Source organism: Myotis myotis, unplaced genomic scaffold (assembly GCF_014108235.1).
Source record: "Myotis myotis isolate mMyoMyo1 unplaced genomic scaffold, mMyoMyo1.p scaffold_m19_p_9, whole genome shotgun sequence".
NCBI lineage: Eukaryota > Metazoa > Chordata > Mammalia > Chiroptera > Vespertilionidae > Myotis > Myotis myotis.
Genome location: NW_023416401.1, coordinates 52,236,751 through 52,263,239, shown reverse-complemented (window position 1 = coordinate 52,263,239; position 26,489 = coordinate 52,236,751). Strand labels below are relative to the sequence as shown.

At 37.6% G+C, this 26,489-nt stretch overlaps 1 protein-coding gene across 2 annotated transcripts; it reads right to left on the bottom strand.

Annotated features, from left to right (window-relative positions):
• LMAN1 (lectin, mannose binding 1) lies at positions 1–26,489 on the bottom strand. 2 transcript variants are annotated; one of them, XM_036322404.1, is made up of 13 exons: positions 26,216–26,489; positions 22,968–23,122; positions 22,777–22,884; positions 21,551–21,612; positions 20,005–20,104; positions 17,506–17,629; positions 15,881–15,939; positions 15,331–15,463; positions 13,767–13,957; positions 13,560–13,630; positions 5,567–5,720; positions 3,573–3,694; positions 1–3,295 (listed from the first exon to the last, which is right to left on the bottom strand). In XM_036322404.1, the coding sequence occupies exons 1-13, from the start codon at positions 26,451–26,453 to the stop codon at positions 3,259–3,261; spliced, it is 1,554 nt and encodes a 517-aa protein (XP_036178297.1). In that variant the 5' UTR covers positions 26,454–26,489; the 3' UTR covers positions 1–3,258. The 2 variants fall into 2 exon arrangements, with proteins under 2 accessions (XP_036178297.1, XP_036178296.1); XM_036322403.1 differs by having other exon boundaries at positions 13,767–13,960; positions 26,216–26,488.

The following is a 26,489-nucleotide window of genomic DNA, read 5'->3' as shown; positions in this document are numbered from 1 at the left end:
TAAATTTACTAAAATATTTCTTTATTTGAATAAGGTCAATGTCATTTCTTGAATTCCAGCTAGCATCAATAACAATCAGAAAGAAAAAAAAACACTTGACAAAATGTTATCCAATTAAAATTAACAGTGGGTAGAAAATTCTTTTAAACTTTTAAAGAAATATATTAAACAGGCAACATATAGATCTAAAAAGTTGCAAGTGGTGATTTCACATTAGATCGTATAAATAAAATAATCCCTAATATAATCACTTGTTCATGATCTCCCTGTGAAAAGCACACGGCAGGAAAAGATATCACATCTGAATATTCACAACTGTCATGTTGTCACAGACACCGCGTCTCTGAGATGCAGCGGACCTGGCAATCCCTTATTCAAGTAGTTTCTGTTTTCCCCAAGTTATCAAAAAGTACAATTGTCTGAGACAAAATGTCACAAAAATCGCAATCAGGAACGCAAAAAGCTTTAGCAGGCAGACATGAAGATGGGAGTTTTCATGGCCTGACCATGATCTGAAAATGATTTTTAAGTTTAAAAGCCATCAACTAAAGTATGAAGAGCTACAGGCAACAATCTGGGTTTAGTTTGTAGCTGCTACTAAACCAAGAGTTTCAGTAAAAAGAGCGTTAAGTAAACTGTGAGTATAAAAGACTCAGTGCACGTTGCTAATATAATTGACAACAAAAGTTACATCATGTGCTCAGCTCAGCTTTAAGCCAACAAAACAATACTCATTTTCCTCCACTCCCCTTCTTAGTGGTTCTCAAAGTTAGTGTGCTCAGGATCACCTGAGGCACCTGTTGAAAACAGATTCTGAAGCCAACCCCTGAGTTTGGGTTTGGATGAAGCCCTGGGATCTGCATACTTAACAAGCACTCCAGGACCGGAAGGTCCATGGACAACACTGTGAGAAACACTGATATCCCTTTAGTACGTAACAAAAAAACGGTTTATTGTTTGTGGTTTCACAGGAAAGTTTCCAGCTGCATAAAACATCTAAACAATTAGAACACAAATAGGCACATTAAGTAAGGGTGTCAACCATTATGCAATTGCATTTCTTTTTTAAAGTGGCATCGTAAGCATGATTTACAGTATAATTTAAAAATCAATTTTGTTTTAATCCAAGGCACCTGTAAAATACTTGCTGGTGTGAGACAAGTTAACAAATTCAATTATACAAAAACAGTACAGAAATGAAAGAATCCTGGCAGTGACTGATTTTTCCACAGAGCAAATACATTTTTCTTCAGAAATGAGCTCAAGTCAATTGTTTTGAGGAAAATAAAACAAATTTCAATTAATATGATCAACACCTGTGCAAACTGTTTGCCAAGTAATTTTGAGCAAATTAAATTACTAAGTAGAAAAGAGTCATGCTCGTGATCTTTCATAACAGCTGTCTTTGTTTCTATTAGGATGGTCAGAATGACTCCTCTGGAATTTCAGGCTGAAAATATACACTGCATAGATTGGTATTCCTCACTAAGTCCAGGCACGTGTGACCACGGATTTGTAATACTGAATATTTGGAAGCCTTCTATCTCAAGAGGATTTCCCAGTACATAGTCTACAAACTTAAATACTCTTCTGAAAGTATTAATTTTTTTTAATGAAATAAGAGTAAATTCTGTGATGATGTCTTTCAAACATGAATTCAAAATGTTAACAGTACCAGGAAAAGCACTATGGAAGCATTTTCTACATTGAAATGACTGAACTGAGTCAGTAATCATTAGAATATTCTCGTTCAGTGTTCTAGGAGAAATGCTAACATAAAAAGCAATGTTAGAACTGTTTGCATATGTAGCTCAAGTTAGGTACTGCTAACATGTAGAGTTCTTCAGAGTCTCTGTATAGATTTTAAGTAGTCAGCTCAATCTGTAAATGACATTTCAGAATAAACTTATGAAGGCTGGGAAGAATTAAATAGCACTACTTTACAAAACAATATTATTTTGGATTCTACAACAAATGAAAGATAACCACTTTAGCTAAAAGAGATAAAGGTATTTGGAAGCCAGCAAAAATAAGTCTACATCAGCTGTGAAAACAAAATGAAGTGCATTTTATTTTGTTTTAGTCTTTTTCTTTTTAAGTGCATTTTAAAATGTCATTGACAGACTGTTTCAATAATGCCCAGGATTCTGTACAAAGTCTACATCAACTCCTTCCATTCTGACATTTCAAGGTCGGGCTTACTAACAAGTACTTCACAATATCCTCAGTTATGGCACTAAAAGAAGGGAATCAGAAGTATTAACTCTATTTCTCAAATTTTGCCTTCAAAAATCTTAACACTGCTCCTACCCAGCCTCCTTGACTTACACAAGCATGCAGAGTCGGCAACACCACGCTGTATGAAGTAATGTAAACTAGGACGTCACGTGGGTTTTGTGAACTAAAATATCCTCCGAACATGCAACCTGAGCTGAATTTACAAGCTGCATAGAAGGGGAGAAGTTCCTCAAATCACAAATACAAATGCAAACGTTTTCATGATACTGAACTGACACTGTTAGAATGAAGACATTCAAGCATATGAGTGATGATGAAATGAACACATTACCAGGCAAAATACCCATAAAAACTATTATCAGAGGAATGCATTCACCTAATTTTTTTTTTAAGGCAAAGAGCAGCTCTTAATTTCCCCAAAAAATTTCCTTTAAAGGTGAAATATATAATTGATAATCAGAGGGAAAAATATTTCAATAATCATTATGCAGACTATTATCCAGATCTTAATGCTCTCAGACAACATATTCTTTGATTTCAGAGGGAGTAGTATTAGATTACAGGATTGTGGGGACTGGGTCTTAGAGGAGAAAATTCTGACATTTAAAAAAGACTGTTACAAAATAATCATGATGAGGAGCTCTTAGACCTCATATTTTTTTGGGGGGGGGCAGGTGGGAAGTGTGTTTATATTAAATAAAGAAACCTCCAACATCTGAGACTTGGGGGTATCTTTCATATCTGGGGGTTGTCCCATTTTCTATTACTTTTCCTCTTATTTATCAATATTCTGTTCAGCTATATTCTACTGGACAGAAATTCAGAGAAATTTAAATAGATTTTATGTACTATGCACAAATTTACACGTGGCTGTCTTTGCGGTTCATTCTTACTGCAAATCAGTGTTTAAAGTTATTTTATACAAAATTTAATAATTTAGCCTATGAAGCAATTTAAATACAGTCCCTCAAAAAGACATTTTGTACATACATACATGATGTACACATATGAAAATGGTGGTCAAAAGAATTTTTTGGCAGCTGCTTCTTGCTGAGTCCTAAGGAAAGAGAAAGAAAAAACAAAAAATTTCTATACACTTTACTTTGGAAAGAAATAGGACTGCTTAAAATTAAAATATACAATATCTTTTGATGTATAAAATACATTAAGTATACATTCTGTACATGCATTCCCAGGTGAACTGAAATAGACTAGAAATATTTGTTTTGTATAAACCTAATTTAAAGGTATTGAAAGTTCTAGTATATGAACATGAAAAACTTCATTATTTCAAATTAAACACAAAAATGTTGGGTCCAATTTTAGAGACTTACCTATACATGATATAACCAATGAATAGCACCGATTGTACCACTACGAATATAACGAAGTGAACCGTAGATAAACATGATGGAAATGGTGGCAGTTCTGGGCATTTTGGTCTTTCATTTGATGGCTATAAGGCAAAGAACTCTCTATTATAATTAGTCAAGTTAGTATTTTAGAACAAGAAATGTGAAATCTTTATAAAACTCATGGTCTACTGTGTAAACTCAAGTATTTTCAATTATTCATCCTATAAATATGTCCCATCCCTTAACTTTCACCACCAAACTTTCTGAAAGAGTAGTTGACACTGGATGGCCTACACCTTTCACGGTCCAGTCACTAACTCACTGCCATCTCCCATGTTCATCATGTGACAATAATTTTAGTGTCCTTGAAGGTCACAGACCAGGCACTCCCAGCTGTCGCTTGCTGTACTGGAGGAATTCTTAATAGCATCACCTTCAACAGGGTAACCATGTAACTGTCTGAACTAGAACACTTGAGAGCATTCAGCACCACTCTCAAAGTGCTCTGGTTCAGACAATCACATGGCTACTCTTCCAATGAATTGCTGACAAATCTAATGGCTTTTTGCAGTTCTCAAGCATGTGACATTACTAGTTAGTATTTTGAAAAATGTTTTTTCCCATCCTGGCCAGGTAGCTCAGTTGTTCAGAGCACTGACCCAATATGCCAAGGTTGCAGGGTTGATTCCCAGTCAGGGGCATACACAAAAAGCAACCAATGAGTGCATAAATCAGTGGAAAGATAGATCCATGTTTCTCTCCCCTCCCCACCCCCTGTAAAATTAATAAAATAAAAAAGGAAGAATGTTTCTTTTCCTATTTCCATGAGTATTCCTTCTATTATAAGGAGATACTTGAATATCAGAGACAAAGATTCCCTCAAGGTATGTAGACAGAATGGCTTCTAAGATTATTTGTTTTCAATATGCTTACACATATGGGACAAGTTCTTCAGTACATATATATAATACCCACAGCGTCAACTTGGTCCTTTCAACAAAGGCTCAAGTGGGGGGAAAATAATCTCAAACAAAATTAAGGAAATAGTTAATAATGCTTAGGATGAGAGGTAGCGATCAATATGAAAACTACTAAGCCACATTTGGAAAACTGAAGGGGAAGAGGCAAATGCTACCAGCATTTGTGAATTTTATAAGGGCTTTTAAAGCCAATAATTAAGAAAGAAAAAAAAAGTACTAGGGATCTGTCTTCAACATTGTCTCTTATGCATCTGACATTTCAAAAAAATGTTAGCTATTTTTAATATTTATTGCCAATCTCCAAAAATGTAGGGGGCTTACACTATAAAAAGTACCTAATAAACAAAAACAAAAACAAACAAAAAAGGTTTAAAAATGAAACAAGACAGGAAAAGTAGCTGAAAAAAAGAAGAATCTTGCTTAGAGAAAACTGCTATCAGCTTTAGATCTGTACTTCCTTAACACTCGAAAGAGAAATCCGGGTTACCTGGCACAGTCTGTCTGTCTAACATAAGAGTTTGTCAAGAGAGACATTTATCTTTTCAAAGTTGTTGAGAGATATCATTACTGAAAACAAGAACTTTTTAAAAAGAGAACTTACAGAAAAGAATCTAAAAAAAAGTCCGAGATTATGATAGTTTCACTAATTGGAATAGCAATCAATTTTAAAAAATTCTATTCAATACACAATGGAAGCATGATGTAGAACTTACAGACATATGGAAAAATTCTACCTAATATGGGGGGGGGGTAGGTTAATAATAATAATAATAATAATAATAATAATGAATACAATAAATAAATAAATAAATAAATAACAAGAATAAACTGTTTTGAGTACTCACAATGGTAAAACTACTTTTGCCCACCCCTGTATTATAAAAGAATATTAACTAAAAAGTTAAAATAGCTTCAGTAGAATGTAACAGAACATGTGTTCTTCCTTTCCTAAAGAAGGCTGGTCATTATGAAGCTAGAAAGAAGAGAGCTCACCGCATTCCGCAGCACTAGGGACTCTATGTCCCGCTTCACTACGTGAAGGTGCTCTTTGATGTCATTGAAGTGCTGGGTGGCCTCATAAACGCCCCCTGCAGACCCAGGATGCTGGATGTTGCTGACTAGCCTGACGGTGTCACTCATGGAATTCCTGGAATAGAAAATCCCTTTAGATAATGGAATCACTGGAAAGGTGACTTTTTTCCATCACAGATTTTCAAATGATTAGATACACTTCCAAGTTCAATATTTCAGATAATAAAAAAACAGAAAGAGAACATAAGAATTATTTTCAACATTGGAAAATAATTTATAAAACTGTAACTTAACATTATGCCTTTATCTTTTACTAAAGGTCATCAAATCACATAGAGAATAACACTAAATAATTTGTGTTAAAACCAGTATTATAAATGGGTATTATTTAACATAATGAATTCAAATCTTCCTAGATGTTTAATGTTGGGCAGTAAAGAATTAACCCTGCACACTCCAAAGGTTTTCAGGACTGGCCCTTGACCAGCCCCTGGGAGGTAACCTCTAAGCCCCTGGAATATCCTTCATGATAAGAGTGTTTTTGTCTACCTGGGGCCTTGGACCCCACCACAGAGTTTATGCTAAGGATGTGATTTGCCTGGAGCCTTAGGTGCTATATGAGTTTGACCTCTAGGGGGACTGCAGATTGAGTAGTTAAGGTCAGCCACATGGGTGCTTCATGCCTAAGTGACATCTAATACAAATTCCAGACCCCAAGGCTCGGGCGAGCTTCCTCACTGAACATGTCACAGGTCACTCCTGAGGGGAACAAGCACTGTGCATGGGACTCCACTGGGGACGGGAATAACTGAAAGCTTGTATCTAGTTTCTCCAACTTCACCCTACTTACCTTTTTCCTTTGATTTTATTCTATCCTTTTGTTTTTATAAAACAGAACTGTGAGTATAGCAGCTTTTCTGAGTTCTGTGTACTTCTAGCAAATCATAGAACCTAGGGATGGTCCTGGGACCCCTAAGTCAGATGTCTATTTCCCCTTGCAATTCTATCAGATAGCCCCGATATACAAATCTACTGCCTCAACTAGAATGCAACTGAAGAGGCATCAGTTTCAAATATGAAGGAAAAATTGGTTGATTAGCATATTGAACAATGGTGTGGTAGTCTTCAATGTGTCATCTTTTTGAAGGGTAATTCTGGCTTTATACAACATTTCACCTTACACACACTGACTTCAGCATATAATCTCCATGTAAAATGTGATTCCACTATTCAGATGCAAGATCAAGACGACCACTGAGAGCTTCAGGTCATAGGGCTTGAGGAGAGTGGTGAGTATCTTGAATGAGATGTGATGATCAAGAGTGAAGAAAGATTGCTAAGCAGCTTAAGTATTATATTACAGGGATAGGCTGAAGGTACAGAAGAGGATAATTAAGAGCAATCCAGAATATGTGAACATGTTGTGAAAAGTCTAGCACAGTAGCTAGAATGCAATAGGTACACAATAAATGAGGTAAACATGAAATGCTAAATGCTGTCTACTCACCAAAAAGAGCACTTAATACCTTCAATTCAACATTTAAAGTATATAACCAATTAACAAAGGACACAAGCTACCACATACAAATGGCAAAGCTCAAAAAACATTTGTAACTCTGTCCACTGAAAAGGCCTAGCAGCAATGACAATCCACTAACAATAAGCACTTGGCTGCCTATAAACAACATTGCCAGGGCTCCAAAGAAAAATGACTTGCCATTTCTCTTTCCAGAAATGTACAAGAGAAACCTGAAAAGACTTACACTGGAAAAGAAGGAAGCTACCAAAGACCACTGGGGCTGTGCTGAAAGGACACGGAAGCTAACTTCAAGGGGGCACTAGTGGCCAAAGATAGGACAATTTGAACATTAGTTACAAAGGCTAGTGTCTCAAAACAGCAAAATATGTTAAAATCCATGAGTTGAAAAAAAAAATCATCAACCCTCACTACCTCATCACTTAATCTTGGAGATTGCCAGGGAACTGACTCATTATCCTGAAAAAATGGTAAGGAGAAAGAATCAAGTATTTATTCCGCCTTTCCGGAACTAGCTTAGGATAACAAGTGATGGGGGAAATTCTTCTTTTTAAATGGACAGGAAATTTTAGAATGGGAATGTCACCCTTCCTCAACCTCTGATGAAATGATGGATTCAGGTGAGGGCCATCACCAGCTACTAAAACTTAGACTAGTTGATAAGGTATTTTATCATGAATGGCTTGGGCTGACAACATCAGGTTATTAATAACTGTTGAAAGTGGATAATACCGTTGAAAATTTCCATAAGGCTTTATATGGTAGAAATAGCATTTAAAAATGAAGAGATAATGAGAATTAATTCAGACTCTATTTTCATATTGTGATCTTTTATCATTCAGGGCCTTTTTGTCTTCTCTTTTTGTTTACTGAAGGGGATTGAACTCCATGTTTCTGCTAAAACTATAATTCTTTGATTCCCTAAAAAAATGAAAATCCATAAAGACACAAACCACATTGAACATAAAAGGCAGATATTTTCTATCTCTTTTTTTTCCTAAAACTTAATTCTGAAGAAAAAGCTCTACAGGACAAATTCAGAAATTTGAGTTCAGTTTTTACACTAACTTATTGTATATATGACATTTGGTCTCACTAAGTGGAAGTTTACAAGGACTGTTAACTACCCTAAGTAAGTGCTTTCATGGACAATACGAACAGATGGCTAGGATTTACTAAGCACTAACTGAATCTTAAGATGTTCTGAGCATTACTGTTCAGTAAGGTAAGCAAAGCACTAAAAGAATATCTAGAGTGTGCTACCATCCACATAAGAAAGAAAACCTAAGAAAACACACGTGTGCAGAAGAAGTACAGGAAGAGCAAACAAGAAATTAATTGGATGGGTCACCAACAAGGGTGGGTGTGAAAGGGCTGAAAAGAAGGGAAGAATGAGGAAGGGGTAGTAGTGATGAAGAGGGAATGATACGTCAATGAATATATATCTTTTTGGCTCTTAGAACCATAGTATTCATTTACCATTCATATACCCCAAATATAAACAATTAAAATCAACCAGATGTAGGAGCAATACAACCACTAACAAAAAGCCTATCTGTATTATAAACAAACTAGAGGCCCAGTGCACGAATTTCAGGGGCGGAGGGAAGGAGGGGGTCCCTCAGCCTGGCCTGCTCCCTCTCGCAGTCCAGGAGCCCTTGGGGGATGTCTGACTGCCATGGGGATGTCCGACTGCCACCACAACTGCACTCGCCAGCCTTGAGCTCAGCTCCCCCTGTGGGAGTGCACTGACCACCAGGGAGCAGCTCCTGCATTGAGCGTCTGCCCCCTCGTGGTCAGTGCGTGTCATAGCAACTGGTCATTCGCTGTTTGGACGATTTGCATATTGGCTCTTTATTATATAGGATATCATAAACATACTGAAGAGAGTGGGGAAGAAGAGAATTACACTAGCTATTATAAGGCTAGAGGCAAAAGAAACTTCATATAAATCCATCAGTAAATGTGTTTCTCACACAGATCTGTGTTAATTTGAAACCACTTACGTGCACACTAAAATTAAATCAATTAAGTAAATATATTATAGATACTAAGAATCAAATTTTTCCCTGTTGGAGAAAGAATGTTCAAATAGGAAAAGGAGAAAGGCTAAAATCAACCCTGTACTATTCATTCTAGTCCAGTCCAGTACAACTAGAATCCTAAGTATTCACATAATCCCATGGTTTTTTAATATAAATGTTGATTGATGGATACAAAGATAGAGAAATGTGTACATGTGTGGATTAGTATATGTTCACCTACTCCCTGAGAGGGCCTAGCATCAATGGCATCCCAGTAGTAATGAGTACACCTAGTGCCCAGATCTTGGTTTCTAAAAATACCTTTCTCCAATAAAAGGAACCAGGTGTCAATGGAGAAGTGGTCGATTAAAGAGCTGGAGCAGAGAAAATACAAGATGTGCCTGAAACAGAGTGTGGTGTCAGAAAGTAAAGAGATGCATAAAAAATGATGGGGGCTTGTTGAAAGAACACAAAAGACAACATGGAGAGGCTTCTAATGACCAGAGCTGGGACAATTTGAATAACAAAATAAATAATGATGGTGTTGGATTATAACCCTTAGAATAAATATTCAAGGAGAACCAAGATGGCGGCATAGGTTAACGCTGGAGTTTGCTGCTTTGAACAACTACTTCAAAAGTGAAACCAAAAAATGGAAGGGACATCACCCAGAACCACAGGAACGCTGGCTGAGTGGAAGTCCTACAACTAGGAGGAAAGAGAAACGCATACGGACACTCAGAGGAGGCGCAGTGCTGAAGTCAAATTCTGAGGTGCGGAGTGCGCAGAGCAGGCTGGCGGCGGAGGGCGCGGTTGGCGTTTTCAATCGGGAGGGAGTCGCAGACTCTGAGCTCCAGATCCGGGCGAGTCTTTAGGGACCCAGACTCAAACGGGAGAAGCGGGACTGTCTGGCTTCGGTCAGAGCGAGTGCAGCTTTCTCTCTGAGCTTTGCAGCGGGTGCTGGGACTCAGAGAGGCAGAGCCCCTGGGGACAGGACTGAGAGCCGCCATAACTGCTCTCTCCGGCCCACCCTGTTGATCCTGTGCGACCCGCCCCGCCCAAGCCCTGCACACAGGCATTTGCCGGATAGCCTCAGGCAAACGCCAGATTAGCACCTCCCTAGAGGACAGAAGTTCTCTCACTGCTGACACAGCTGATTCTCATAGCCACTTGGCCTGGAGGTCAAACCCTCCCTGGAATTAGCTACAACAATCAAGATTTAACTATAAGACTGCGAACAAAGACCACTAGGGGGTGCACCAAGGAAGCATAACAAAATGCGGAGACAAAGAAACAGGACAAAATTGTCAATGGAAGATATAGAGTTCAGAACCACACTTTTAAGGTCTCTCAAGAACTGTTTAGAAGCCGCCGATAAACTTAATGAGATCTACAAGAAAACTAATAAGACCCTCGATCTTATATTGGGGAACCAACTAGAAATTAAGCATACACGGACTGAAATAACGAATATTATACAGACTCCCGACAGCAGACCAGAGGAGCGCAAGAATCAAGTCAATGATTTGAAATGCGAGGAAGCAAAAAACACCCAACCGGAAAAGCAAAATGAAAAAAGAATCCAAAAATGCGAGGATAGTGTAAGGAGCCTCTGGGACAGCTTCAAGCGTACCAACATCAGAATTATAGGGGTGCCAGAAGATGAGAGAGAGCAAGATATTGAAAACCTATTTGAAGAAATAATGACAGAAAACTTCCCCCACCTGGTGAAAGAAATGGACTTACAGGTCCAAGAAGCGCGGAGAACCCCAAACAAAAGGAATCCAAAGAGGACCACACCAAGACACATCATCATTAAAATGCCAAGAGCAAAAGATAAAGAGAGAATCTTAAAAACAGCAAGAGAAAGAAACTCAGTTACCTACAAGGGAATACCCATACGACTGTCAGCTGATTTCTCAACAGAAACTTTGCAGGCCAGAAGGGAGTGGCAAGAAATATTCAAAGTGATGAATACCAAGAACCTACAACCAAGATTACTTTATCCAGCAAAGCTATCATTCAGAATTGAAGGTCAGATAAAGAGCTTCACAGATAAGGAAAAGCTAAAGGAGTTCATCACCACCAAACCAGGATTATATGAAATGCTGAAAGGTATCCTTTAAGAAGAGGAAGAGGAAGAGGAAGAGGAAGAAAAAGGTAAAGATACAAATTATGAACAACAAATATGCATCTATCAACAAGTGAATCTAAGAATCAAGTGAATAAATAATCTGATGAACAGAATGAACTGTTGATTATAATAGAATCAGGGACATAGAAAGGGAATGGACTGACTATTCCTGGGGGGGAAAGGGGTGTGGGAGATGCGGGAAGAGACTGGACAAAAATCGTGCACCTATGGATGAGGACAGTGGGTGGGGAGTGAGGGCGGAGGGTGGGGCGGGAAATGGGAGGAGGGGAGTTATGGGGGGGAAAAAAAGAGGAACAAATGTAATAATCTGAACAATAAAGATTTAATTAAAAAAAATTAAAAAAAAATTAAAAAAAAAAAGAATAAATATTCATGAGTACATATTGATATAAATAATTGATTAAATAAATAAATGGGGGAGGAGGAATAGCTAGTCCATACAGAATTCCAATAAATAAATGCAGAAGAAATGATGGAAATAGAAAAATCAGCATTTGGTAAATACCACATACTTGTTTCAGGCAAGACATCAATGACACTAAAATCAATGAGCAAAAGTTTAAAGTGAAACAGGATATTTATGGTCTCAAAGTATCTTTCCTACAATATTTATTAACCACCAAGGGAAAGGTAACTTTAATGAAGAGAAACTGGGAAGAAACCATCATAAGCAAGTGATCACAGCCAACATTACCAGTGATAAGACCTTCGGATATCATGAACATAATACACTGTTGTATTCTTGTAAAAAAATGCAGAACCTCTATCCAATCATGAGTAAATACCAATAAACCCAAACTGAAGAACAATAAACCAAATAACTGATCAATGCTCTTGGAATTTGTATGGTCATGAAAGACAAAAATGAATTATTTCAGACTGCAGAAGTCTAAACAAAAATAACTAAATGCCATTTGAGATCCTGGAACAGAAAAAGGCATTAGTGAAAAACTGGTGAAATCTGAATATCATCATTAGTTAATAGTACTGTACCAATGTTAGTTTCTTGGTTCAGATCATTGTACTACGTTTATCTAAGATGTTAACATCAGGGGAAGATGGGTGGGGGATATATGGAAACTGTACTATTTTTGAAACTTCTGAAGTCTAAAATTAGCTAGAAATAAAGATTTAAAAAAATTTTACATGAATCAGTCTATTTCTAAAAGTATTTAACTATTCATTCAGCATCATATATATTTTAATCTTGCATTTACAACTTGAAGATTTTTTTAAATGCTAAACAGTACAACTGAAAGAAATACAAATTTGCTGTTAAAGTTGGGTTGTCTTTAATGTCTAGGTATTTGATAGTTTCACCTTCTATTCAACCTAATCCTGTTTAATTTTCTAATCCTAAAGAACTCATCTTGACATTCTTGTCTGTCAAGGGTTGTACTGGTTGGGGCAGTGCTCTAAAGTATTAGCTTATGAAACATGACATTTTGGCTGTTTCTCTGCTCCTGAAATTGAAAGCTGTTAATTATTTGTATAAGTGGATCCTTTTTAGAAACTTATCATTCATTGTAATAAGGACACAGTATCTCTTATCTGCTCCAACTCTTTGTCCAGTCTCTCTTAGGATACAAGATGGAATAAAAAAGAGGTAGTCACACATAGCATATTTCCTTCAAAATTCTTTCATTCCAGTGTAAGTTCTTGCATCAGGTATGCTCGTACTTCAGTCCTACAATGGTATGCATGCTTACTGCCCTAGTATTTTCCAAAAGGTTGTTATATACACTGAGTGGCCAGATTATTATGACTACCCCATCAGTACAATGAAGTGAATTAGTTATGCAAATAATAATAATAATAAAACCTTGAGAGTATTTGCTTAGGAAGTTTTCAATATTCAGTATTTTTGGAAGTGTCAATGAAGTACTGATGCGGTGGTCATAATAATCTGGCCACTCAGTGTACTACCCATATTTTTTTTATGTATGACTATGTCTGCCTTGTGTCAAGTAACTAGGACAAACCAATTTTTTTAAAGATGCTATAGCATTTTTTCCTTATCTAGCTTAGAACAATTAAAAAATTTAGATGTGTTTGTAGTTTTTAAATGTCAAAAGTTCCTGTATTTTACATTAACTTTAGTACTTATAAAATGAATCTAGAATGTGATTCTTACCCTCATGCAGGAACCTTAAACAATAATGTGCCTGAATATTTAGAATAGTCAAATTTAGGATAAAAATAGCACCTAACACTAAGACATTACTGTTGTATACTTACTTCATTTCATTTACGTGTCGCAGAATCTCATGCTGAGTGTTCACAATGGTATCCAGTTCTTGCTGAGAGATCTGGAGGAAAAACAAAATGAGCCGCCAGCTCAATAATCCACATTCTATGGGAACATAGAGCACAGTAGCCTTTCTTTTCTACCTCTTCTCCATCAGGCCAACTAGCTAGGGCATATCTGCGTATTTCAAAGCTCACCTGTCCATGATGTCCTGGGATTCCTGCTCCTCTTTTAGAGATCTCCTCTGTCAAGGAAGAGACGTATTTTCTCTGTTCATCAAGAATCATATCTAATTGTCGGTTCAACTGCTTGATTTCAAGATGAATACGATTCTGTCCTTCAAAGACTTGTCTCAGCTCACGATCTCCTACACTCTCAAATATTTCATCTGCTAAAATGGAAATTACAAATTAAAATTAGTAATTTGTTACTAATCACTTAAGAATCACTTATGCACACGTAGTTTTCAAGATACGGTAAGTGACCAAGTATCAATATATATTAAAATTAGAACATCACCAACATGATGGTATAATGGTATAATCTCCCCAATAGTGAATACGCAGATAATTTCCATCATGATTAAATTACTGTTTGTTTTTGTCATGTCTGGTGGTTGAACATTTATTGTAAATTCAGTCTGACTTTTTTCACCTAAAAATCATTTTTTCTTTCAAATGTACTGTGAGATTCTATTTATAAGAATGGGCAGAACTAATTTATGTTAATAAAATCAGAATAGTGGTTACCTCTATGGAGGGGGTTTGACTTGAAAGAGACATGAACTTTCTGGGTGATATTCTGTGTACTGATCTGGTGATGGTGAAATGGGTATTCACATCTTGTCAAAATTCATCAAACTATACTCTTAAAATTTGTGCATTTTATTAGCATAAAAGATTAAGAAATGGAGGAAAGAAGACCTGATTTTCCTTTTACACCTGACCATACTGAAAATAGTTTCATCCACACGTTAAAATAAGCTTCAAGATATGCTCCCTAAACACGTGATACTTAAAACAAATCCGAGAAAAGAGTAAAATTTATATCTTATTTTTAATTTAAGTGTGAATCGTACTGTTGGTCACTTAAGAATCACATACTACAAACAGTTCAATTGTGCTGAAGGGGAACAATTCAGATAGCAAAAGTTAGCAAATAAAATAAAGTCACTCTATTTGGCCTTGTTATGTCTTATTTTTGTTATATAGCATACTTAGGTTCTTAATTACAGTGGCTTAGACAAGTATTTTAAAATTTTCAACCTTTAAAGTCCAGAATTCTGTTGCGTAGTAAGGAGAGGAGAGCTAGATAATCATTTCACACTACTCTCCCAATAGTTCAGTTTTCAAGTATTACCTCTGTATAAATAAGGTAATTGTGTGCCACTAAAAGGCAAGAAATCAACTTTAGCCAATTTCCTTCAACAAATATTTATTGAGTTTCAACTACTTGGTCAGCATGGTTGCTTTTTAGGTTTAGGGGACACAGCAGTAAAAACAATGCCTCTATCCTCACTGCACTGGGTCACTGCTTATCGATGGCACCGCTGGAGTCCTTTCCGCCCACTACACTACACCAGTGACTGGTGAAAGCATCAATCTCCAACCCCTTTAAAGACTGAAGATTTGCTCATAGATTATTTCCAGAAATGACTTGGTAGGTGCCAGATAAGAGAGGATGAGATGAATGCAAGTGTTCGGGACACACACGGGCCACCACCAATGCTGCAGTCCTGAGGACAGCTTCACTCCAACTCACCAGGTTGCCCTTGAAGGTCAGGGTGGCCCTTCTGAAATTCTTCTTTTTTTTTATCCAGTTCTTGTTGAAAGTGCTCAAATTCCTCCTGATATTTTTCTTTTTCTTTTTCTGAAATTTCTTTATCTGGTGTAGGCTTTTTTGGAGTTTAAAGAACAAATCATTAAAAAAAAATTAAGAAAATAAACCTCAATATATGTCCTTTTCTCATTGTAACTACTCCACCACTAGTTGAAAGGTTAACATGAAAATGTTCTACTAATAATTCCAACCAAAAATACTAAGCCAATCCCATTCATCGAGAGCTTGCCAGAAGTACATTGCTTTATTTAGTGCTTACAGATGTCCTGAGATAGCTAATACAAACACCTCAGTTTACCAGTGAAGAAACGCAAAGTAACTCGCAGAAGGTGAGATGGCAGTAATTGGCAGAAACAAGAGGCAAACCTAAGTCAGTCTCCCCAAGTTTTCAGATTACAATTTTCTCTTTAATCTGGCTGTCTATCTAGGTTTAACCTGAAAATAAATTTTTTGAAAACCTGTTTATACTTACTGGCTCTTTCCCAGGCTCAGTCAATTGGAAAGTCAGAAAAGAAAGGACATCATGGTCATCTATAAATTAAAAAAAAATTGGAAAAAGTTCCATAATAGGTTATTTTTATGCTTGTAAATCTGTAGATAGTTAATTGCTTTAAAAAATAATCAGTAAGGGAAATAAAAATTAGCTCTAATTTGGTAAATGCAATGGTGCTGTGAGCTTAGACAAAAATTCATCAGAAAGATTTACATTAGAAATAAGTGAAATTCATTCTCTTCAATCCTAAACTAGAACATTTAGCAGTGTTTAAAATAAAACAGATGTTTAATAGATGTCTGATAGGGGAATGAACAAACAAATGTAGGGTCAAATCAAGCCCATACTCCTAACCCTGGCACCAACATCCTACCATATTTTCCCATAAACCTTCATGGACTATATGTCCCGGCCAAGTAAGACAAAATCCTGTCCTACACATATTTCCTGTACCTGTCTGTCTCTGCCTACCTGTCTTATAGCACTTACCACTTCGTGCTTTACTTTCTAGTTATAAACCTGACACTGCTTCCTGGTTTATGGGGAGTATCCTGATTTATCCCTGTTGTCCTGACATTACTAAGAGCATCTCCTTTTACTCTCAAAGCATCACAATTTAGATAATATGATTCCTCTAAAACAGCATGCATAATTGTTTCCCTCACACAACAGATATTAACAATTTTATTTTATATAAAAATATAATTAATTTTAAGCTGAAAACAGGGACCTAGCAGATCAAACCTCCTAAGATTGAACTAAAATGCCAATCCTGGCTAGTCACATCCACAAAGCAAGAGCAATTAATTCCAACTGTGCAACAATTTTGAAGCTTTCTGCCACTATTATGGAGATCTAGATATGCAGCCAGATTAAAGAGAAAACTGTAATAGTACAATGTAGGTTAGGTAACTTTAGGAGCAGTCATGCAATGAAATAGAGCCCTGGACTCAGAGGAGTCAGAATCCAAACCAAGTCCTGCCTGGATCTGACTGTTACTGGCCATGTGATCTTTAGAAAGTCCTTTAATTCAAGATTTGGCAAACTCATCTAAAATCAGGTAAAAATCTATCGTCTTTCTCTCCCTCCCTGTGTTGCTGTAAGGAAAAATTTATATATTTGAAAATAATAAAAATATTGTATAATGTACCATATAAACCAGATGGTATTAATGTCAAATGATAAGTTCATTTATGATCACACATGGAAAAAAAAGTAAATATATCTTGTTTAACATTTAGTCCTCAATAATATTTCCTCAGGATACCAAATTCATGTAAATGTGTAGTGACACCTGGCAGTATCCTAAAACATTTGGAAATTAACCTTTATAGCTTCAACTTTAAATGTCTCCTTCACTATGAAACGGCACCCGCACCGATGCTCTCACATCAGTATATGTAGCCCCAGCCAACTGTATTCCTGCAGAATCTAAGTATAGAATAAGCAGTCCCAAGAGACCAAAAGACTGGCCCTGTTGGCTATGGGAAGCTTACACCTAGTCTTAAAGGTTAAAAGTAAACAAGTCTACACATCTCTAAAATATACTATTCCCAACAAAACTCAATTCACAAACTTTTAATGTTAAAGATGGCAAGATTTACCTGCAAGACCTCCAGTTGCAGCAGATATTCCAAAATGTCCTTGTGCAGGGATAATCATATTTTCCACTTTGGCACAAAATTCATAATCATTTTTATCTGGTGTGAAGCCATTATTGATCATTACCTAGAGAGACATACAGTAGCTACAGCTTTTACAACAGACATTGTAAAAGGGATTTCAAGTAGTCAATTTATGTCTAATATTAGTTGATCTTTATATTTGGTCTAATAACCAACAGTCAAAAAGCTATCAGCTTTCTCTCACTATTATAAAGGGTAATCCCTGTCTACTAAAAAACCTCACTTATTTTTGGTAATTATTTTACTTTTGCCCTACGATGTGCCAAAGGCTTACAGAGACAAATGTGATAATTTCCCATGAAAATCTTTCTAAAATAGAATATGGTTCACCTTTTTTCAAGAATTGGTAGGGAACCACGATTTCTTTGAATGGTTCACACAAAAGGGAGATCAGACTTGTTCTGAAACCCCAGGGAGAGAGCTAAAAAGAATAGGTTGAATTTACAACTTTTACCATAGCTAGTTGAAAATGAAATAGATTACCTTATTAGCAAATAGTGAGCTCTTCATTAAATTAGGAAGGTAAATGGACTATCATTTGGTTAGCAGAAAAACAGAAGTGACAGAAGTCATACTGACAAAAATGGTGGAAAATGAAAACACTAAAAAGACACTGTTTTTGAAGTAATTACACAAGATGTCTTAAAAGAATCCTAGGATTCTAAGCACAGGAATCAACCTGACACATGAGTACTCTTCTCATGACCCCAATCAAGCAGTAGTCAGCCTTCTCAAAACCCTTGGGCTCCAGCAACGCCATCACCAGTCCCATCCAAATAAGGGTCACTGAGGTTAAGAGTGGAAGCAGTATATAGAACTTTATAATATATATATATATATTTTATTGATTTCAGAGAGGAAGGGAGAGGCAGAGAGATAGAAACATCAATGATGGGAATCACTGATCGGTTGCCTCCTGCACGCCCCCTACTGGAATCGAACCCGGGACCCTTTAGTCCGCAGGCCGATGAGCTATCCACTGAGCCAAACCAGTTAGGGCAGCATTATATAGAACTTGACCTTTCATATTGACAAGCATCTTGCCAAAAGATTTGGACAGAATATTGTAACATTTTCCCTGGGTGACCTAATCTTTACCACCACTGACAGAACTTTGCAAAATTAGGCCTTCCTACTCCCCCTCAAACAGAAACAAATGGCCACTCTTGGCTAGTTAATGGTACTACTTTGGTACAAATTCAGGAACTATCTCTGACTCCACAACTGCATTCACCCTTCCACCCCAAGCAAACTAGTACTAAGTGCTATAGTCTCTACCTCCTAATCACTCTTCTTAATTCAGACCACACGCACAGTCTTACAGTTAAGAGGCTGCTGCGTTCAAATCAGTTCTGCTACTTATTTGGTATGACACTGTCCGAATTTCTTAAAACCTCCCATATTCAACTTCCCCATGTAACTGGCGATGCCCATCCCATAGGGCTGTTAGAAAGAATGAGAAACTGCATGTAAAGTATCAACTACAGGGCATGGCCCCTTAAAAGTCAGTGAGTCTAAATGATTGTATCTTTTGCTCCTTTCACAAATACCACAATAAGAACACTGCTGCCTAAGTCTTCTTCCTAAATTGCAAATCTAATTATTTCACTTTCCTTCTTAAAACTCTTTAAACCAAGCATGTCAACAAGGCAGGTTTGCTTTAAACTGCTCCTTATGATATAAATAACACAAGACCTGAAGAACTTGTATAAGCTACACTCTTGATCCATTAAGGCAGCGGTCACCAACCTTTCAGACCTCACGGATCACCAATGGTCCGTGGACCACCAGTTGGTGACCGCTGATCCAAGGGTTTCCTTAAATCAGCGGTCGCCAACCTTTCGGACCTCACGGACCACAAGTGGTCCTCGGACCACCTGTTGCGACCGCTGCTTTAAGGGGTATCTGTGTTGTAGCATTCACCACACAGCATAGTAATGCACACAAGTGTCTCCTGCATTAGACTATAAGCTCTTTGGAGAAAATGATCTTTGCCTTACTTATATTTGTATCCTGATGGCTTGGATATGCATATAATGTGTGGCACATAATAGGATGCTTAAATATTTACTGACTAAATAAAAACCTAGAGGCCAGGTTTTACAACACATGACCACTTACATCAAGCTTTCAAACCACTTCTGTTTTCTCATATTAATGAGAAACACGAACAATACTCAAATTTAAATGCATTTAATTTATATCAAAGATTGAAAATTAAAAGTCATATAAGAATACTGTTCATTTGGACATGGACAACAGGGGGATGGGAGCATGAGTGTGCGGGGCGGAGGTGGGGAGGGGTAGGTTGGGGGTTAATGGGGGGGATGAGGACACATTTGTAATACCTTAACTAATAATAATAATAAAAAAAAAGAATACTGTTCATTTGATTATCACTAAACACATGATACTTACTGTCAATGTTTTCTGGTAATATATAATCTTTGCCCGGACAGGATAGGGTTTATTACGAAAATCCCTCTGGCAACTTGCTAAAGCTTGATTAGCACCATCACTATAATATGAGGGAAAGGAAAAAAAAAAGAAACATAAGCTTTTCAATATTTAAAATGATTCATATCTAGAAAGATTAAAATAGTATCAAGTTAAGATAAAGTCTTTGGGTAACATGAGGAGCCACTATTAGCATGTGCTGATAGTGAGGGCAAAGAGACACTACTCTTCGATGTGAGATTGGGGTGAAGTTCTTCACCCTAGTGCAGAATCAGAATCACAAGAAGGTCTGGCACCTTTATTTAAATATCTCCACAGGCCCTACCAGTGTGGCTCAATGGTTGAGCGTCAACCTATGACCCTGGAGATCAGGATTCGATTCTGGTGAGGGCACATGCCTGAGTTCTGAGTTTGATCTATCTCCATTGGGGGCGTACAGGAGGCAGTCAATGATTCTCTCTCATCATTGATGTTTCTATCTCTCTCTCCCTCTCCCTTCCTCTCTGAAATCAATAAAAATATATATTTAAAAATTATAAATAGTTCCACAGGTATCTACCAGACTAAAAAAAATCACTAAGGTAGGAAACAGTAAACTGGAATGTGGATGAATAAATTTTCTTCAAGTTTTATTGACTGTCTAGAAGGTAATTCCTCCCACAACAAACATGTAGAATTAAAAAATGTAGGTAACTAATTCCCACACATTACAAATACACTAAATACATAGAAGCTTTGTACCCCCCAAGAATCTTAAAATATACCAATTCTAAGATGGAAGAAGGTGGCATAAATTTCTTAGTCGTCAGGTTAGTCAAGGTTCCAAACCTTATTTTCGAAAGATCAAACATCTCTTTTAATAAAAACAAATAAACATGATAAATGGCATCACTGAGAGCCAAGAACATTTCATTAACTTTTAAAAGTATCATATAGCCCTGGCCAAATAGCTCTAGTTGGCTTACAGCAGAGGAGGGGGACATTCGGCCCACAAAATCATTTGGTCTGGCCCTGCCAAGGCATTAGGGGTGAATTAAGTAAATGTTTGACCAATAATACAGCAGGCTAATTTTTAAGTTGCTAATTTTGTATGGCCCTCGAATGATGTTACAAATATCCAAAAGGCCCTTGCCAGCAAAAAGGTTCCCCACCATTGGCCTACATCATCCTGATACATCAAGGTTGGGGGTTTGATCCCTGGTTAGAGCACGTACAAGACCAACCAATGAATGCATGAATAAGTGGAACAACAAATCAATGACTGCTTCTCTCTCTCTCCCTTCCTTCCACTCTCTCTAAAAATGGAAAAAATATCCTGGGATGAGGTTTAATAACAACAACAAAGAACCAAATTAAAATAAGACCTTTCCACCAAGTTATAAAATAAATCTCAAGAAAAAGAACAATCTTATTTCATCTGGAAAATGTTCATATTTGAAATAATATATTTTATTAGGTTTCCAAAAAGAAGCTGAAATCAGGAATAATGTAAAAAACACATACTTACTTTTGATGGTCATAATGGATTTGTCCATTGTTGCCTACAATTACTATAGCAGGATTATTTTTCTAAAAATAAAAGAGAATATGTTTTAAAGCCCTTAGCCAAAGAATTCCAGATCATTCTGGATGTGTTATAAGGTTTCTTACATCTCTAATATTCTAGAACTGAAGTTTTTAAAATAATATAAGAAATTTCTACATAATTTAGAAAAAAATTAGTAAACTCTTACAATCATTCAAAAAGTGTCACTTAACACCCCAATAAAGACTGATGACGTGTTTTCTCTTTGAATAATCAACCCAACATGTATTTGAGGACACACCGTGGATATGGGACAAGTGTGGGATTTGTGGAAGCTAAAACAGGAGGACTAACATGGCTTCAGCATTCAAGGATTTATTAAAGTTCTCTCTTAAATTGCTAATAATGACTCCAGTAGAGAAACAACCAGCTGAAATGAAGATAATCAATTTTAAGGCTGCTCAAACACAAGTTAATGTTCCCAATTCGTAAGTATATTTTGTTCTTAATTGTTTTAGGAGAGATCAGAGAAACTGGTTGATCAAAAAGAGTGATTAATACAGGAAGAGAAAAAAATACAGGAAGAGAAAAAAATACAGGAAGAGATATAAACTTATGAGCTAGTAGTAGTAATGAACATGGGTATTTTCATAAAAAACAAACTATAGCACAGATGGTGTGGCTCAGTGGTTGAGCACTGACCCATGAACCAGAGGTCATGGTTCAATTCCCGGTCAGGGCACATGCCTGGGTTTTGGGTTCAGTCTCCATTAGGGGGTGTGAAGGAGGCAGCCAACTGATGATTCTCTATGGTCACTGATGTTTCTATCTCTGTCTCCCTCTCCCTGAAATCAACGAAAAACATTTTAAACAATGTTTAGTTGACTCTAAACACTAATGGTTTCACTGCCTACATCTAAATGACTCATGCTTATCCATCAAAATCACTGTGACATACAGGGTGTTAGGGAGGGGGGCATTGCAAAATTATCAGTTAGGGCTCCATTATGATCTCAAGTTGAAGCATGACAAATCAGGAACACATAGCTTTAAATGTATAAATTCCCAGCTACATAAAGACTAATCATCATACTTTGAGCAGTTCTCTACTATTAAGCCTACAAAAGTATTAAATAAGTTGTATTTCTCACAGCTTAACTATGAGCAGATATAATAAAGTGGGTTAACAGTCCTGACAACAAATATACCTTTCCATCATTGTCAAAAGAATCGAAGAATATTCCGACACCATTCCACATATCAGCTGATCCAAATACAGGACCCTCCAAGCCTTGATTTTCTGTATACCAAACTGCCTGTAAATATATAATAGGGAACATTTAGAGGCTGGTGGTATATGCATTTATATACATTTTCTAAGTTAAAGAAATGATCATACCAGGCCATCAGCTCCAATTCGACCTCTTCCAGTCACTCGAAATGTAACCTCGATTTCCCAGTTCTCAAAGGCTGCTTTTGTCTTTGTCCACACTGATCCTCTTTGGCTTTTTAAGGATGGTGCTATTCGAATTTGATCTGAACTTGGAATGGCATCTAGAACAAAAATCAGGGAAGAAAAACTTTAAGTTATAATTAGGTAAAACTCAATGAGTCATCACCAAACTGTTACATATACTTATAGAGATCTAATTTTAACTTAGTAAGCTGTACAATAATTTTGTTAGGAAAAAATTTCATGTTGACAGTTTTAACTTTAAAATTTTAGGGCTTTCTAACACAGCTCTTCTTATCTTTTGAGTAGTGAACTATCTCTGGAAAAAAAAAAATTAAAGCTGTAACCATACACTAAAAATGCAAGGGGCAGGAGGGAGGAAATTTTGGCTAAAGTCAAACCAAAAATTTGATTCTTATATTATTTTCAAATTCTTTTAAAAACTGCGATGTATTCTATCAGTTTACAAATGTTAGAAAGCTCAAACAGCGTGAAAAGAACATACCACTAGGAATGAAGAGACTTATTCCTAGTCTCATTTCAGCTAAATGACTTTGAGCAAATAATTCTCTTACCCTCTTGGGCTCACCATATGTTCACCTGTAAAATGAAGGGGTTGGGCTCAACCACTTCCATAAAACCCCCAAAAGCTATATGCAAAATTTTGTGCATATATACATTCTCCTAGGGAGGGGGTCAACTGAATTTCAAGTCAGTAAATAATGCTTCAGCATCAGCAATTCTCAGAGAGAAGAGGTCCCCAAAATGGTGGTTCCCATTTCCAAGCTAGGTTCAAGTCCTAGCTCCACCACTTACTAGCTGTTTATCATAGGCAAGTTTCCCAAGAACCTCAGAGGTATATCTCAATAAATGTAGCTCTTCCTATTACTGGACTAAATCATTATTAAAGCAACTATCAGGCCTAATTTTTAACAATTCTAGCACACCCTCTCAGATATTAACCAGTTCTGACATCCATGCTGGGAAATAACTGTACCGTCTCTTTGTCAGTGTAGAAAGGACTGACAAGTTGAGATTCTTTAGTAACACCAGCCACTGTTTGTCACCATCACTTTCAAACATTTAAGGGATGGAGGCAGGCATCCTAGAAAGAGTTCTAGTCTGACACTAGCTAGGCAACCTTTTTCAAGAAACAACCTTTCTGAACATCAGTTTTTGCATTTATAAAATAGACAACACCTGCCATGCTTACTAAGGATTAAATCGGAACGAAGGTGACAGAGCCCTGAGAGCTCTTTATAAGGGGTTATAAATTGTTATCATTTTTTGCCCTTATGGACCCATGGATGTGTACTGACAGTACAAAAGGTCATTAGAGTTAAGGCGAAGAAACACCAAAAATTTGGTCCTAATTTGGGGATGAGTAAAGAGCCAGGTTTAAACTAAATTTAAAATGTTTTTTTTTTTTCCAAAATTGTTTTAAATAAATCTCAGAGCAAAATGAAAAGGTAAAATATAATCAATGGAGTAAAGAAAACAGTGAAACTATAAAAATCACAGTAATAATGAAAGCAAAGGATACCTATAGCAGCGATTCCCAGCGTCAACAGATAGAGGTGTCATGGCTAATACTAGGTATACTAATCCCTTTATTTCAAATTCAGTCTAGCCATACAACTTTAATTCACCCCGATACATTATCTGACATTTCTGCAGTGAATTTAGTTGGGTATAGGCTCTGTAAAGAAAGGTAAGGCAACTACTGTGAGTAGCTGATTAACATTGCTAATTAGCTGATTATGTGGCATAAGCATGAGGGAAGAGCCAGCAGGCAATGGAAGGATGCAGAAGTGAAAAGGGTGAACAAATTCATCACCACTACTGACAAATTCATCATCATTCCATAAAGAAAAAACAAAAAAACTCCAAAACTTGTGTCTGGTACATCGGAATCATCTTAGTGTATTAAGAACGTTACCTTGATAACCAATGCCCAGGAACATACCCTTGATGAATGGGCACATAATTTATGCCTTCTGAGTAACAAAATAATTGCACTCTACTTCAAATACTTAATAACTTGTCATTATGTTAAATTGAAATTTATACCTTTTAATTATACATTGATTTCAGTGAAAAGGGCCCTTCCGAGAAGTGTGCTTCCTAGTTAATAATCACTTTCTAGAAATGTAACATTTTGTTCCAAATATTGGACAGCCTAAAATGATGCATACAAACCTTACATAAATGACTTAACTACATATAAAGACAGAATTCAAATGGCCACAGGCAGCATGTCAAGTGCTGTGGCTGATTCCTTAGTCAGCAGTGACACATCAGCACTAAAGCACAGATTCGTTTCTTTCACACATGCAAATGCCCAGCAAGGCCAGCTCTCATCTACTCACAGAGCCAAACACAGTGAATCAAACAACATGGAGCGCAGGTCACTTTGATTTTTCCAAAAAACTTTTTTTAAAAAAGCTATAGCCATAATAATGATTAGAATCGAGTTCTGAAACAATATAAAAAAAGTATGTCCCTTGGTCTACTAAATCAAGGGACATGTGTGCCTATTCAGTTACATAATGACCTAATACAAAGCCTTAAAGGAGAGATCAAAGGCCACACCAAGTCACTGAGAGTGGCAACCTCAAGGTCTCGCTCCAACAGGGTGCCAGAATGTCCCCACATAAAAACGTAAAAAGTTACCATAAAACCAAAATGTATCGTCTCTGGAGCCGTCAGGGGGCATCGGGCACAAACTGGAGCATTAACCATTGTTAACACCAGATTTTAAAAAAGCAACAGAAGCAGGGGAGGGCGGAGAAGCGGGAAAGGAGGCGGAGGGGCTGGTGATGAGGTCTCAGGGTGGCACCGCCAGGGGTGGGATGCCCGACGTTTCCCCGGGGGACGTGGCGTCGGGGTGAAACGTGATGCCCAGAAGCGAGTGTAAGTGACTGCTTAGGAAGGTAAGTAACAAAAGCCTCTCAGAACAAACGGAAAGAACCGACGAGATCAAGGAGAAGACCGGCGGAGGCGGAAGGCGGGGGGTAGACAGACGGGGGGAGCTGGGGGGCAGGTGGAGGGACCTAGGGGCCCAGAGCCGACCTGCAGGAGGGGCTGCCTAGGGTCCCTTTCACCGTGCACGAGGTGTGCAGCTGAAAGGAGGCGAAGCGAAGGAGGCGCCAGGCGAGGAGGGACCCGGCCCCCCGCCCTCGGCCCCGGCTTACTCCCCGCGTGGGCCCAGAAAGGCACGGTCCCGTCGCTCTGCACCAGGTGCGGCCCCTTGAAGCTGTATTTGTACTCGAAACGGCGATGTGGCAGCGCGGCGGGGGTGCCCGCGGCACCGGCGGACCCGGGGTAGCCTCCCACGCCGTCACCCCGGACGAAGTGACTAAGCGACAGTAGCAGGGCGCAGAAGAGTGGCCGAACTCTGGCCTGAGGACCCCTTTGCCTGGATCCCGCCATCTTGGATTCTGGAAAGCAGAGGCTCGCGGCAGGGGG